Genomic DNA, 17,123 nt, shown 5'->3' with positions numbered 1-17,123 from the left:
TCTATCCACACAATAGATTAACTACCCTCTGTGCATACTATATTTTGCTCAGCCCTTAATATTCTGAAGCGGGACTGAAGCAGTCGTTATCTGTGGCGGCTCCTGGGTGATTTTCAAACCCAGCACTACCCACCCCAGTGGCAGGGACACCGGCTTTCACTGAAGCCTTATTACTCTTAAAAGAGCAATTTGGTTGGTTGCACGGCTATTAGGATCACACAGCAGCCTGAAAGCTGTCAGTACAACTGCTTCTCATCTTTTTCACACAATCCTGACATCTTTTCTCTTTTCTGCTGGACACAGACATTACTGTTTTTATCATTTTCAATCAAGCTCACCCAGAACGCTGAGGAATATATTCCCACTGAAAGCAAAGTGGAGATCAGAAATTATTTTATAGCTCCTGGAGCAGGAACAGTGCTGACTGCGTGCTGGGAAGAGCTGGATCCGTGAGAAATGTAGCTTGGCTCAGGGCTTCATCAGGGAGCTGCTACTTCAGCTGCTAAAGATGGCAAAGCAACACCTACCTCTAGTTTTTCAATGATTAATGCTATTTTAATAACCGGGAGGGAAGAGGATGTGAGAAATTTTGTGAAATTAACTTGTGGAAATGTTATCATCAGAGAAAGTGGGGAAAATTACTAGGCTTGAACTTCTCTTCGTTCTGATGCTCTTTTTCTCTGGACCAACTCTGAGCAAGCTGACTCGGACCCCCTGGAAAGGAAAACCTTGGAAAGGGGGTAAGTGATGAAAGTTTTGTGTTAAAGATCTAAATGGAGTTTGCAAGGCTGGTTAATGGTAACTGGAGGGCAGCTCAAGGTAGAGGAACTGCTTCTGTTTGAAATCGGATTTTTATTTCAGGAAAGACGATCTGGGTTGTAGGTGGCTAGGAAGAAGAGTTTTTCTCTGTTATTGATATAAATATATTTTTGCAATTTTTGGCTTTCTGGGCTTTCAAAGCATTACAAGGATTTTTTCCAGCAGAGAAGATAGGGCCATATGCATGATGCTCTAGTGCAAAGATATGTGTGCTACCCTTAGGAAGCTGCATTATTTTAAAAAAGAAATGGATCCCGAATATGTTAGATCCTTGAATTGTTAGCAGATTTTGTGAAATGATCAGAGAGATGTCTGAGAATGGGCATGCTATGAAATGCACTGCCACCAACACTAATTTTCTGGCTGACTCTATCGGTGTTGATGTGCTAATAAAGATAAATTGCATTAACTTTATTGAAAAAAATCTGCTGAACGAGAGCAAGCCTTTCAGTACTTTGGAGTGTTGTAATCCATTTTCTTCTGCTGTCAAGAAATTTATTATGAGATGAGAGAGAATTTATGAGACTTTGAACCTGCCGTTTTGTAAAGTTCGGTAGATGATGCTTTCCTGTGCCATTTGTTTATATTAAACACAAGTTATCAGGGTATCTATGCTGGGAATGCTCTAAGCCAAATGATGCTGCAGAAATATCCTGTGAGAGACTTTCTGGACAGTGCTTGCATGTTTGGGGAAAAATCTTGATGGCAGATATCTGAGGATTTTGCTTTGCAGAAGCCTTCTTGTCACCTCGTATTTTTATCTCAGCTCTAGAAATGTGTTCTGCATCTCTGCACCTTTACTTTACTGTCAACATATGATGTGAGGTTAAGAGAAGCATGAGCATTAACAAGAAGTTTTAATAATTTATCGCAGCATCTCAGCAGGATTTTCTAAATACAGGAGCCCCTCCAGTTTGATCTTTCTGTTCTCCTTTTGTTGAGTTGAAGGTATTACAAATCTTCCACCTACCGCACCTTCAAGGGAAAAGTTCTAACAGGCACTTAGCTGAGATGGTTGGTGCAAATGTCCCCTCAAGGAGTGGAGCAGCAAATTATCTTTGGGTCTTGTAAATTATTTCACTACATTACTGTATTTCTTAGTGTTATCAATGGATTTTTTTTTCTTGCAAACTGCAAGCTGTTATTCATGTTTGCCTGCATGGCAGCTTTTGGTGGCTTGGGATCTAGAGATGTATGGTGTTACTGACTCTAGGGGATGTCAAGAGTGTTACCTTGTACTTTCTATATAAATTTTTCAAAGACAGTGACACTTCTAGCATGTAAAACTATCATTTCCTGTGATAAACTTTAGCAGTAGACCTCGGAGCTCAAGCTACCCAATGAGAAAGTTAGATAGCTGCAAGTTTGTAAAAAAATTGTTAACCTAGTCAGAAAGTTTTATTTCAAAATGCTTGCATGTGTTCCTAGGCGTTTATTCATTCCATGCAGCTTTAAATACAGATGCATTGGATTTCATTTGTAAATCAGGTCTGAAATGTTTCGTCTTTGAACATATGACTACTTTTTCCAATGTACTCTAACTAGCTCAGCTAGAAATTTGCTAGCTCTGCTGTACAATGATGATATGACTCAGTCAAGTTCAGGAACAGGCAATCACAGCAACATATTTCATTTATTGTTAAAAGAGTCTTATGTATTTTAGAAAGGTCAAGCAAGTTAACAGGAAAACTTTAAATGTGTTGACTGTTCTTTACTTTAAATGATTTCCTTTTTAGTGCCTCTTTTTGTCACTGTATATGCATTGCATAAATATTTTCCGCAGATTCTGAGTTCCTGCAAAGTAGCTTTACCTTGATATGCACATGTACGTGTTGTAAATATTTATTCATGAGCTTGGCTATTGATGGTTGTGGGTTATCTTTCAGTGGATTGTAAAATTCTATTACTTTCCTCTTGGCATATTATGCAGTCTTTTTAAACATAGTTTTACAATTTTTCAACATTATTTTCTATTTCAGAAAGTAGGCATCTTCATTTATTATTTATTTAGAGTACTCCAGAGGTATACGTATGTATGGGATGGGGGTTGAAGGGGGAGAATGAGGATCCTTAAATTAAACACTATGGCCAGAGGCAGAGGATCAAGGTTCAAAACAAAATTTTAAAGAAGGTTAGTTACTTTTTTTATTTGTTTCATATCAATACCAATTCAAGTTTATCTGCTTTACAGAATGATCTTAAACACTGATGCTCTATTGCTAAAAATCCGGGAAAACATCATCATAACAAAACAACAGAGTTTTCTTCCGAAATGCTTTTTTTTTTTTGGTACTCTGGTCGCCTATGTGGATTTGTCTTAATCTGATTGAGCAGCTGTCAACCTCCATATGGCAACCTGCCCATGCTGACAATTTCCATTTCTGTTGTATTAACAGGAGCCACCATTCTGAGACATGGGGTTATGGGGCAGGGCCGGGGAGTGGTAGCATCATAGATCAGTGAGACCCATGACCTGTGAGGAGTGGTACAAACAGCACGTGGCCGGGCAGCTCGAAATAGGTATCTGTAAGCAGACTTGTTAGAGCATTTGGAAAAAATGCTGATTATCGTTAGCTACCAAGGGATTTTTTAAACTCATCAATGAACATGAATCTCAAATATAGGTTAGTAGGCCAGCAAGTTTTCCCTCAGGCACATGCTTTTCTATTTAATCACAATATATGAACTCCTTGAGGAAGGCGGGTGTCGCATCTGATTAGTTTAGAGCAGAGCATAAGTGATCGTAAGTTTGCATTCATGATAAATTAACCAGAAATCCTAACTACACTGCTGACATCATCTTCATTAGGATTAAAGGACCTCATTATTTTTAATTCAATTACTTTCACTGGGAAGAAAGGCTAAAGGAAGTAAACAGCTCCATTCCAAGAAGCATAGCTTTACAGAGAAGTTTACCTTGTAGATGGTTAACACACATTTCAAAAAGGGGGTGTTAAAAACGTATCATTTTTAAAAATTTCTGCTATTGTAAATTAGAACTTAAGCGAAGTTTTCATATTTGTAGCTAGTGTTAAAGGTGAAAAATGGAAGGTAAATAAGTATAAATAGAAATATAGGTGTAAACGGTGTAAATATGTAAGGCGGATAGTCAAAACATTAAACACCTGGTCCAACACAGCTACTGACCAATCAGAGCAGCTGCTGATCAAACTAAGGGGAGGGGCCAACACTGACTGTCATTCATGCCCACCCACTCTTCCACTTGACCTTGACTCCATTTAAATCTCTTGAAGAGTCTGTCGAGTTCATTCAAGCATCTCAGTTATGAGTTAAACTGTGGCAACAGAGCATGAAGTTATCAAAACTTTTGACAATTCTGGAGATTCTTTTACAGATTGCTCATACTTGCTTCCTTTTATAAATTGCAGCAGCTGGTTGTCCATGTCTGTCTTTGCTAAACAAAGAAAACCTCTCTGTCAGTTAACCACCCCCCACTCTATGAAGGCTTAGAATGTATTATGAGCACAAGTTATCGCATTATCTTATTTCAATTTATGGTGCATTGAAGCACTGACATGGAATATTGAGAGTGCCATTTTAGACTTTATGTATTTATTTGTATGGTCCCATATAATATATTGACAATTATTTAGGAATATTTTGGAATTTGCTGAAGTTTTTTCTGACCTTAAAAGTTAAAAAAAAAAAATCTTAATTATGTGCAACAATCTATTACCCATAAGCCCATTTTCACAACATTGCTTCTGAAATCTTTCCTAGTTACATAAGTTAGTGAAAAATTTACTTTATTTTCACAAGTATCTCACATAATCCAGTATTTCACATTCTCCATTATTGTGCAAAGAATAAAGATTTTCATTAATAAAACTTGAATACTGATGCTTTACTTTTTCACAAACACCAAAATGATTTAAGACTTCATCATTTGAAGATAAACAAATGGATCATTTGCCTTTGACATTTTTCCTGGAAGACTGCTGTACCACTACACTAGCCCTGATTCCCAATTCAAGTGCCCCTCAACCACATGCTGAAAGTTATATTTCGTCCTTCAAATGCCTAAGACATTTTGTTTCCATCAGGAAGCGTTAGCCAGTCTTTACTGTACTTTATTGTTATGTGTATCCATGTATTATTATGTATATCTATCTCTTGCCACTTTGCAATTTACTTGAAGAGAAATTTGTCTTTGGTTCATATTTTTTAACATGCAGTCTTGTACCTAATAGATGCTCAATAAATATTTACTTGATGAAAGGTATATGAAAAATTAGACCAGGAATAAAATATTCTATGACTTTAGGTGTTAATTATGCTTTTCTTCTAACTATGTGCTACATCTTATCTTTCTAATGTTGGGAAATCATTTTTATCACTATACTTTTGCTATATCATTTAAATTTCAGTTTTGGTTGTAGAAAAATATGAATGTATTTATAGTATTACGAAACTTGGAAAATTCTGGCAGACTCATGTAGGAAGGTAGTGCAGCAAAGAAAAAAGAAAGCAACGTTGTTGTTCAAAAGTAATTTATACTGTGAGATTGTGAATCTGGAAACTAAACTGTATGAATATTCATGCAAAATGTAGAGCGTTCTTTGTACTGTGTATAATCACCACTTCTGTTTTTCATTTGTTTAAATTATTTAATCTCCATCTGTATGCAATAAATAGATTTAATACCTGATCTTTCCTACAACTGAAGAGCCAATGCCAAATTCAAGCCTGAAATGAGTGTTTTTTCTATATGTTCAAAAGATTATGAGAGTATTTTTTAGATACAGAAATCGACGAGTGTGCTTAACAACTATACTAGGATCTGTTAAAAAATTTGCTCCTGTTCTCCAGTGTTATTTGAAAAATAGCATTTGATAAATTTAGCAAAAGGCACATGAGATTTTGATAAGGAAAAATTGGTTCTTGAAAATAATAGACTTTCCTTAGTCTTAGAAATTATGACTTGAGTACACCTTATTGTCTATCTTTTATTCAAATTTACTGTTTGACTTTTAACCTCAAAATTTCACTTTAACTATCTATTTATTGTTAAGGTAGTGTGTTTATTGCCTTGTTATTAAAACACCCTGAGATTTCATGTAATATTTACCTAAAATGCATTTTTATTGGATGACAAATGGAAGAAAAATTGGAGTTTTGAAATGTTCTTTACATTAGAAAATAGTGAAAAGAAGTTCTCTGAATTTAACCTACAAATATCAAAAATGGGGAAAATTATTGCCTAGGAAGCCAAGTGCTGATCTGTTTGAAGAATATGGTTTCAGGATATGAATATCCTTTATAAAGTGAGATTATACCTGTGAGAAGTATGATCTGAAAATAGATGAACGAACGCAATGCTTATCAGGTATGTGTGCAAGTTCCTATTTGTGTGTATCTGTCAGTCCCCTTCTCTCTCCACTCCAGGGAGAGGATTCATTAACCAAATTTCACAAAAAAAACTTTGTTCAGGAACTCAAAAGGGAATAAAGATTTTTTGAAGAGGTTATTTAATTTTAAAAAATAAGATAGACAGTAATGAAATTCCTTAGGTATATTAGTGTTGCGGTTCATGAGTCCACAGTTAAGATTGTGTCAGCACTTCCATTATAAGCCACGTTTTCACAGGTTTTACAACTCAGCCATAAAATATCTGTTTCAGGATGGATCATGGCTAAGGTTAGACCTCAGTTTGAGAGCAATGTCATTCTCTTAGTTTTCAAATTCAAAGCTTGAACCTTCAAAACTTACTTGAGTATTTAAAAAAAAAGGTAAGAAGAAAGTAAAATATAGTTATTTCACAGCTTTGTTACTTGAAAAAGAATTAAAATTTCAAAATAGAAATTCAAAAAATGACAAGAGTTGATAATAAGGTCTGTTTGCTTAAGTCAACTAAAGATTATGTAAATCAAATAGTGACCTTGATCAGTCAAGACTAGGAGTCTTTTATCTGTTAAAGAATTTTGATTAAGAAACCATCATACAAACAAGAGATAATATTTCTGAAAAGGAAAGAAATTAAGCACATTACATCTAAAGGCCATTACATTTTCAGAGACCAGAGCATTCATCAGTCCTGTGGCCTCATCAAAAGTGTCTCTCAGCCATTTAGCCACATTAGTCCTTAGGACTACCTTTGCCTAGGAGTAGAATTTCAGAAAAGTAACTGAAGGATCAAAGTTCTGGAATTATAATGCAAAGATCAAATCAAAGAACCAAAATCCTTAACTGGTACCTTAAAAACAATATACAGCTTGAGAAAAGAAAGGGATTTCTTTACTGATTCCACGTTGGATTTTTGAAAGCCATTTATTAATCAAATATTCTAATCTTGGTCCATCAAAGACAGTGAAAGACTCTTCCTACATATACAGATTTCCACCCTCTAGGAACTTGTAATTTATTCTTCTTAGGAATTGTTCTCTTTAACGAGAGGGAGAAAGGGATTTCCTTTCCCTATAACTGGTCTCTCCAACCGAGGTAAATGACTGCAATGTTAAAAAACAAAACTACACTAAACCAAAGTTGGGTTTGGTGCTATTTAGGGTGTGTGGGGCGAGTACAAATATCCAAATTATATTCTGAAATTATCCTCTTCTTGATACCGTACCAAAACCTCATTGTAGGGTAAAACTGGATAAGCTTAGTTCGTGCATTCCATGTGTACTGCAAGTCACGTTTTAACTTCTAGATGATTCATACTGATTTTTATCTCTCTTTGTTTTGTCTTTTCCATTTGTGCCTTTTTTTAGATGAGAAAACAACTGTCTTTCAAAGTATAAAAATAATTCCTATTCTTGTTTTTGTGATATCTCAAAGTATCTTTAGCTATTAAATAGCAGTGACAATTCACCCTAAAATATAAATTTGAAATAATCTATTTGGGAACCTTGGTGTGTAAAGAGGCACAATGATATGGTCTAGGAAACAGTCTATATTCCAGGATTAATGGGAAAAGGGCTTGTACTTGAAAATCGGAGAAATTAGCTATGAACCCATTACTTTTTAGGCAGGATGTGATTCATACTTTGATTCGGTTTGAAATGTAGTCCAATTGGCTGCTAAAAAATCTACTTTACATCAAATTAAGCCTACCATGTATGCTTCAGATTCTGTTTTGTAATGGGGTTCTTTTGTAGACGTAAGTGGGTATTACCCAATTAATAGTATGCAGACACAACAATAAAAATTTCATACAGATTTACCAATAATATTTATTTGAATGGCTGCATTTTGAATGCTGTCTTTGTACAAAATGCCAAATTAATAAGTCTGTATTCTCAAATAGAGAAAATAATTGCATGGTATTATTATTCAGAAAAATATGAAGGTTTAATGAGTTAATTCAATACTGCCAATTTATTACTCTTAATATGTGCCAGGATAAGTATAGAAATTCATTCCTTCTGTCATTTTATGAAGAGTTCACCACATAGATTCTTAGGATAGACCCTACATATGCTTGGTAGAATCCCATTGATATCAATGTCAAGAGCTCTGTCATCGAAGAAGTAGTTATTGCTGGGCAAAGTCCAAGATTATGTTCTGGAGACAGGAGCACGTCAGGAAATCTCTAATGTAATAGTTGGCAGCTAATAAAGAATTTATTTTAGGGCAATCTGGAATGTAACTGCAGTGCCTTCCAGAATCCATAGGGGCGTGAGAATTGCTTCTGGCTAGCAGGTACAGATTTTCATTTATCTAAAAGAATGTTCCACTCCTGTTTAGGGACTTTGTGGACTGGTGCAAAAACACATGCAGGGATTTGGAGCTGAGATTGTTGATTGTCAAGTGTAATGAGTTAAATTGGATGCCCTGTGAGATAGAGAACTTTGCTGAGCATGCATTTCCACTCAAGGCCCCCAAAGATGTTATGACCGTAATTTGTACATTCAAAATGTAATAACACATACTGTACTATTAACAAAATGTTTTTATGTCAACCTACTGTATCCCCATACTGTGCTTGTATAGTGCAGTAGGAAACCTAAAATATATGCATTCATTCAAGCAAATAGTTATTGAATGCTCCCAAGGGAAATTTATAAGTTAAATGATCAGGGAAGATAAGCATAAAGATATATTTGAAAAATAACTAGTATAATATATGAGCTGTAAATTACATCTCTAGTTTTTTAAGGCTTCAAATAGGTAAATATAGAAGTGAAAGATATTTCAAACAGTAATGACTACAATCACAGGGACAAAGACATATAGAGTTATATCCTACATCTAGCTGACTGGGCTTCTTTTCTTTTTTCTTTAGCATATACTCTGTGCAAGGCTCTGTGTTATGTAATTTCTTTTAATTCTGTAACTTAATGTTTGCATCAACTATATGCAAAAGATACTGTTTTTCTTATCATCCCAATTTGTCATATGACAGTAACAAGTTGCCTTGAGTTATCAAGTAGTATACTGTTGAGCCAGACACTCAACCCAGGCAAACAGTGTGACACCTTTGGGGGACAGTCAAGTAAGCAACCTGATTCTGATGGGCAGTATGTTGAAAATTAGTGAGAAATATCATCAGAAACAGTTAAGCATAGCTTTGAGAGTCAAGCAGAGTAAACTAGAATTTTTAGAGTTGGGAACATGGGGCCGTAGTAGGACTTGGTAAGACAGGTCATATGATGACTGCAATTTGTAGAGAACACTACGTGGTGCCCATTTCCCGGGGAATTTTGCAGATACCATCACACTGTAGAGCTCTTGCCTCATTACATTTGCAAGATTTACATATTGATACACTAAAGACAAAAGCAGTGACACAGCATCATGCACTAGAGTCAAGGTTCAAGTTGTGATATTGGTCTTCTCTCACTGTGAAGAGTTTAATGTATAATGTCACCATTATTGTAAACTTCTCACTGGGAGCACTCTTCCAATTGCTAGGTGGGGTGTTGCCCGATTCATGGATCACTTAATAAGTGCAATTAGATCTTCAAATTAAAAAAAATTTTTCAGTGAAAACTGTTTGCCTTATATACTGTGTGTTGTGCGAAGCATCTTCTTAAGTGGTTTATTTGACAGCTCAAAATACTTTGTATCAAAATTGTATTACCGCTGTAATAAATCAGTCTCTGTGTGTATATCTGTGTATATAAATATATATTAATTAGTATATAAGTATACATATGAAAATATCCTATATATACATAGTCTGTGTTCTATAACTGCTACATTTAATTATGTGTTTGTTACATAATGTCATTTATCAGTTATAAGTTATATAATACATTTGCACAGAAATTTCATAGAAGTATAAACATGTAGCTTGAAGCCTCAATATACATGCTCTAAAAAGAGTTTTTCATATCATAATTAAATTATTGAATGAGTTTTAAGATTTACTGTTAAAATTTTAAATGCCTTATGTATATATAACAGAATGATTTTTTTCATCTATTTGAAGAGTCTAAGCAAGTGGATGGATATACTAGTTAAGTAATTTAGATGTGCTAGCATATTTTTCCAAAGCAAGAATTTTAACTTATAATAATTAATTATAAAAGCATGAGATGAAGCTACTGGAAGTCAGTTTTGCCTGTAACTTTCATCCACTTTCAACCAGATCCTACCGGATTTTTAAGAACTAAATGATCAATAGATGCATTCTTACATATCCTATTATGGCTTAAATTCTTGTGATTTTGATTACGAAAATCTTGGCTTCGATATCTTGCAGACACATTTGAAGGCAATTAAAACAACTTTATGGTGTGGTAGCTCACATTTGCTGAATTTATTTGAGAGTGTCATCAAGGAATAAAAGAGACATCAAATTTCTGCTCACATCTCTGCCATTTATTGGCTGTGTGCTCTAAAGGGAGTTATTTGACCTCTGTACTTCTCACTGTTTTATTTTGTGTAGAACAAATAAGATATAGTATATATAAAGTAACGGTGGTTTTTCAATACATGTTTTCTTCAGAAAAAAATAGTAAAAAAAGATTTGAGTATATTTGTCAGCACACACACACACACACAAAAGATTAATTGCTAACATTTACTGAGCATTTCATTTCAATGCTAATATGCCAGCATTGTGAAAATGCTTTCCATGAACAATCTTCTTTAATCCTATGTCTATATGTTAGGCCCTACTCTTTTTCTTACTTTACAACGCAAATAGCCAAATCCTGTTTTTTCCTCTCCTCATTTGAATTCATCAATCTGTATTTTAGGCTCATTAAAGATGTGAAAATGTTAGATGCATATTTAAAAAAAATTTTTTAGCTAAATAAAATGCAATCACACTATTAAATATGTCAATAAATCAAATACTAATATCACATCCGGTTTAAAATAAAGACATGTCTCCATGATTCAGAGGGCATTTGGGGAATGTTGGTACTGTAGAAAAAACCAAAACAACTATATTTTTAGGAAATACAGCAAGATATGCTTAGGTGGCACGGAGATTATCGTTCCCATATAGTATATATAAAATTGGAGTATTCACAAGGGCAAAATTGAAATTGAATGAGCCAGGTCCAAAACCAGATGGCAAGAAAAAGTTTCAAGCTGTTCCATTTGGAAATTGATTTTTAGATTTCCACGTGGTGCATTACATTATAAGTTCAAATTAATTTTAAACTTTTAATTTTTCATATATATCTCTCTTCATGACTCCTAGCACATGCTTTCTTGTCTGTCTTGTTGCCAGTGAATCTAAAATGGGCACCAAACAGCTTTTCACTCTGCATTAAATGCACACAGAATAGCACTTAACTGTGTGCATTTTGAACTCCTCTCAATAAAAGTTTTAAGAGACAAGAAGCTTTTTTGACTTCAGGGTCACTATTAGTCTGAATAATACATAAACATGGGGAAACAGTTGAAGATATACTGAGAAGCATAGCTTCAATAAAATTATCTGTCATTATCACAATTGATAAGGTTGGTATGCTATTGAACCTTCTATCAAACTAAATATTCAATGTCTTATGATTTTCCCTCCCATCCGAACCCAATTTAAAGGAAGAAATTGAAGGAGAAAACATGCTACTCACAACAGTACTTTGAGCTGTTAAGAGTTAAATACTAAGAAAGAAAAAAGATCACTTTTCTAGCCTCAAAAACCATAAGGAATGAAGAAAATGCTATTGGACGTGACCCATGAAGCTCTTCTTGAAGGGAAGCTATGTACTCCTTCCAAATAGTCAGGACTCAGTTAATGGGATGACTTATGTATATTTTAAATAGATAATAAAATTCATTATTTAGAAAACTGTACAACTCCTAAGTTAGGATACTCTCTTAACTGTAAAGGGATATGTTTGCAAAGTTCATAGGGCAGAAAAATGGACAAGATTTTCTCTCTCAGTTAACCAATTGACAATTGCTTTAATCTTTTAAATTGCTTAATAACATGTTTGCTATGGGTTGAGTACTTGAGGCAGAGAGCTTTAAGTAATTTAAATGGAGTTTGTAGATTTAAAATCATACCTAAATGTCCAGGTGAATCTGGATGTTTTAAAGAAGAACATGAAAATGAGAGTCTTTGATTGATGAATAGAATAAAATTTGTTTGATTTCCAGTGAGACCTTTTTTCCCAAAAATGCTTTTTTCCCATCTACTTGAGGAGGAAAAAAAGCACTCACAAATGCAATTTTTTTGTTATCTGCTGTGATCTAAGAATGTGGTTTTCTGATAAATGAAATTTTACTGTTAATAGCAACGTTACAAACAGAACACTCAATACGAAAGTCTTGGAAATAACCTCAAATACTCTTAAATGTAACATTTTATTTAAGACTACACTGGAAACTCTTGTATATTTTCATATTTCAGGATATCACAGTGGCTTGGGGGTCTTCATTATAAATGTCATCTATTACAGTGTTAAAGCAAAAAAAGAGCCAGTTAGCAGAAATTCAGAGTCATTATATTGTAGATTAAGCTGAATTTTCTGTTTTTAGATATGCATTTCTAGATGTGGAAATAATTAATTTCATAAGATCATGAATATGTTAGAAGGAAGTCTGATTATGCCATTCTTCCCTTATGTGTCCCTCAGTTTGAATTAAAAAGTAATGAAAACACTACCTTCCAAATGTGTGGGAGTGTCTGATATCAGACTATAGCTATAATGGCGGTTGGCTACAACCTGGCCCTTACATACCTTTGTCTGCATTTTAGTCTATCAGCCAAAGGAGTTAACGTCAAATAAGTTTCGTGCCTGGTTTTCCATAAATACTACTTGAGGTATAAAGACATCATTATGAAAAATAAAAACCAAAATTAGAAAATTTCTTTGTTTTAATCAAGTTTTCCTGTGAGTTAGTCTTACATTTGGAAAGGTATTAGGAAGGGAGCATAATTGTTCCTTGATCAAAAAAAAAATGGCATTAGCTTGAATATAATAACAAAAGCTGTGAGGATTTAAATTATGATTGATCAGAATATTAGTCAAGATGCGATTATTCTGAGCCTCAGAGTATTGTAGAAAATACATTTCTAATTTGTTGAAAAACGAACCCTGCGTTTTTAAAGATAATTTCAGGAACATTAGGTAACTATGAACAAAGCATGTTGGAAAACGTGAAAAAATATTTTGGAGCTGAACTTTTGGTGACACTGAATGTTTTATTTTGCATTTTCTGGAGACTTCCAGTCTCGACAAATAAGAGTTTTTTACAAGTTTTAGAAATTATGATAGCATGTTAACAGAGGTTAGATCCTAGGTAAGCATCAAGGCTCAGAACAATTTATTTTTCATTTAAACAATAGCACATGGTCAATGTAGAAATGCTGGAAATAGGGGGAGGAGCCTTAAAGAGAACCCCAAATTCTATAACCCCTCCCCATAAGAATAGTCACTTTAATCCTGCCCAGTATTTTTCTTGGTGTTTTTATGCATATATATATACAGACATATACATACACATCCCAGTAAACATGTATATTACACAATGCACACACATATATTTAATGCAGAGTATATATATAATTATTCTTATCTTACATCTTCTTGATATATCTTACATATATCATTTTGTATCTTATTTTCTTTTACTTTAGATTGTGTCCAATTTTACACTATTATTCTGCTGTAAATATCTTTGAGCATAAATCTGATCATTTTCTTGGCAGAAATTCTACAAGTAGAATTATTTTCTCAAAAGGTGTGATCACTGTGAGGCTCTTGATTCCTAATGCCAAAGAGCATTGCATAAAAGTATCAATTTACGTGCTGACCCAAACTGTATTTGAATGTCTAATGGAAGGTACTTTTAATAATATAGAAAATTATCTTTTATTTTATTCAATTTGATATAGAAATATAGTATTCCCTTATGTTAATTTAAATATATTAAATTAGTAGTGTACTTGAATTTTATTTACAAATATATTTGTTTATTAGCCATTCATAGCTTATATTTATGAATTTCCTTCCAATTTAATATTTGAAACATAATTTTTTTCAGTTTTCAGCTTTACTTCAGGAGAAAAACATGCTTTCAAATTTAAGAATGATGATCAGCAGTGTCACAGTTCAATAACATGAAAAGCAGAAATTGATTAAAAATCATTTCTTGATTCTACTAACCAATATTTAATGAGTCTTTCATCTATTTGAAGTAAATGATGATAGAGCCCAACATGATAAAATCTAGCTTGCATAAATATAAACATGTTAGACTATTCGGACTGGCTTAAACATCAGTAGCATCATTTCATCTTATTTTAAGCAGACAGTGTGATGTAAAATGTTAAGAAAAAGTAGGTAAATCCACATTTTAGCTACATTCATGTAATATCCAGATTTACGAAAGAAATAGTCTGCATGTCATGCTTTTTGAAACACTGGAATAAAGAACATATAGACAATGGTGAACAGGGTGTTGAGAAGTTTGAAACACTTTTCTTCTGAAGGATGTTAAAAAAAACAGAGGCTAATTAGAATGGAAAATGGGTAATAAGATAACTTTTCAGGGTTATATGGGAAAATGGAAAAAGATAGTCTGATGCTTCAAAGAGAAAAGGAAGAGTTGCCTTTGATGCTTAAATGTATGTTCCAAAAGAAAAAACAAGGAAGAACAAAGAAAGGAAAATAAACTTTAAATTAATTGATCCTTTAAGAAACCTCAGATTTCAGATCAATTGAAAAATAGTGGCCTAATGACTAGAATCATCTGAAAATGATAGGTCTATCCTGTGGACATTGGTATATATTGTCACCAGAAGTTTGAGGGGAGCATGCGGGACCACCTGCTAAGAGAGAGAATCTGTGTTTCCATCCAACTCTCAGACTGTATAGTTAGATGAAATGAAAATAAAGCAGAATCTTCTGAGTATGCTGCTAAATCATTTGAGGATATTCTCAGATGTACTAATTGTAGTAATTAGAAAATTAGATAATTAAGTATTGTATTTTTTCAAACTTTTGACAATTTTTCTCTAAATTAGTATGTTAATTTCCTAATATAAAGTATATCATTTTATTTTCTTAAAATACATCGTTAATTGTCATAGAAGATCTCCAGTCTCAACAAGTAACAAGACACCAAAAGAGATGGCAAAGCAAGCAATCGTATCGGCTTGCCAGAATCCCATAGTCACCAAGAACAGACAAGACATTGGATCAGAGCAAGCCAGTGACCTGCCCACTCACAGCACAGTAAACAGCAGGGGCATGGATGTAAAAGTTCTATTTTTCCTGCCTCCAAGCCCCGCAGGGTGACATAATAGGCCCAGATAGTGCTACCCATTCTCTAGCAAAGAAACCCAGGGCCAGGGACTCAAAATCTTTTATAGTAAACAGCAAACACTCCATGCCTCTTCCATGGCAGAATAAGTGGTTGGCTTGACCTACCAAACTGCCTGTGTGGCCTGTTGCAGAGAACAGCTCAGAGTCAGAGGATGTCAGGCTTTGTGATTTGACACGCTCAGCAAGGACTTGCAAGAAATGGGGTTCATGGTAGACTATTGTCTAAAAGTTAAAAGAAATTTTTATCCAATTTTAGAAGTTTTTCTCAGGTTAAGTACTTATTCTTAATTGGGGAGAGAAAATAGATCCACTCAGGAGCCCTTCTTTCCAGATCCTCTGTGAAGTCCCTTTGATTTGCTTTTGCAGGAGCAATGATGCATTTCTTTAAGCCATTTTGTAACTTAGTCTTCCTTGTGACCACACAGGAGAATTTTCAAAGGTCTAACTTGAAAGAGAATCTGGCTTTCAGGAATCCAGTTTATCATGCAAAATATATAATACACTTCCAAAACATTTATCTAAATACTGGAATGTAAAACACAGTACTTCCAAATCAATACTAGTATCAACATTTTCTTATATCTATGTGGGTTTTTTTAAAGGTCATGCTTGAAAGATGATTATAAAGCAATATAACACATGTAAGAATTGTGTAGTCTACTGAGAGGGGCACCATGGAGTGGAAATCAAATGAGGCAGGTTGTTTATACCTTCAGACATCTTATGGTCTACAAAAGAACGCAAGGTAAAACAGAATGATGTATATTCACAGGAGAGAGAGAAATGAGCCTAATTCATTGTAGAGATAAACAAAGGTCATAACTAACCAAAGTGACAGAAGAAATAATGGGGATTCTTTAATATCAGAAGGCTAAGCTTGATTATGGTTTTTTTGAAATAAGCATTTTTTGTAGCACAAGGAAGCATTTCTTAATCATCTAATTGTCATGCCTGTATGAGTATACGAGCATTCAACTATGCTATTTTTATTTTTGCTCTTCTTGCAGTGTCATTTGGGAATGTCTTAATACTTAGTTTTATAGCAGAAATATAAGTGGAAGGGACATTTTTCTTCGATTCTGCTTAAATAAAAACGTTATTTTTAAAAATAATACAGTAATAATGTCGACTTTTTTAAAGTTTCAGAATCTAAATATGGTCCACATTCTTATAACATTTGTAAAAAATAAAATAAAAGATCATCATCAAGAATGACTTGTGCAAAGAAACTAAGGTATGAATTTCAATGGCCCGTCCTCATAGAAATTCTATTTTGGATGGCTAGATCTCATCGATTCATTTTGATATTACATATAAATGAAAATACCAAATGTCTTGCGTTTTGTCAGTGAAAAAGTATTTTGGGCTTAACAAATGGTCCAGTGATGTCTATTTGGAAGCTTCATGACATATTAAAGCAGTTGATGAGGTACAATTTGTTGTGGGGTCGCATCTGATTGATGGTTTACTATCTACCACGGCCTCATCTGCTGTGATATTCCCATAATAAATGTTCATCGCTCGACAGTGCTAAATGTGCTCTATCTAAATCATTCGTTACTTATAACAAGTTTCAGTATATATGAATCAAATGTTGTTGATAGTTGC

At 34.0% G+C, this 17,123-nt stretch overlaps 1 protein-coding gene across 18 annotated transcripts in view; it reads left to right on the top strand.

Annotated features, from left to right (window-relative positions):
* Window positions 1–237: 237 nt before the first annotated feature.
* The window catches only part of ROBO2 (roundabout guidance receptor 2), a 1,206,434-nt gene continuing 1,189,548 nt past the window's right edge, over window positions 238–17,123 (top strand). For all 18 annotated transcript variants that reach the window (XM_070488704.1, XM_070488697.1, XM_070488701.1 and 15 more), the window contains exon 1: window positions 238–740. In XM_070488704.1, coding sequence (XP_070344805.1) covers window positions 611–740 — 130 coding nt within the window. In that variant the 5' untranslated portion in view covers window positions 238–610. The remainder of the gene's footprint in view (window positions 741–17,123) is intronic.

Source organism: Equus asinus, chromosome 18 (assembly GCF_041296235.1).
Source record: "Equus asinus isolate D_3611 breed Donkey chromosome 18, EquAss-T2T_v2, whole genome shotgun sequence".
NCBI classification, from domain to species: domain Eukaryota; kingdom Metazoa; phylum Chordata; class Mammalia; order Perissodactyla; family Equidae; genus Equus; species Equus asinus.
This window is presented reverse-complemented; position numbering and strand designations above follow the sequence as displayed.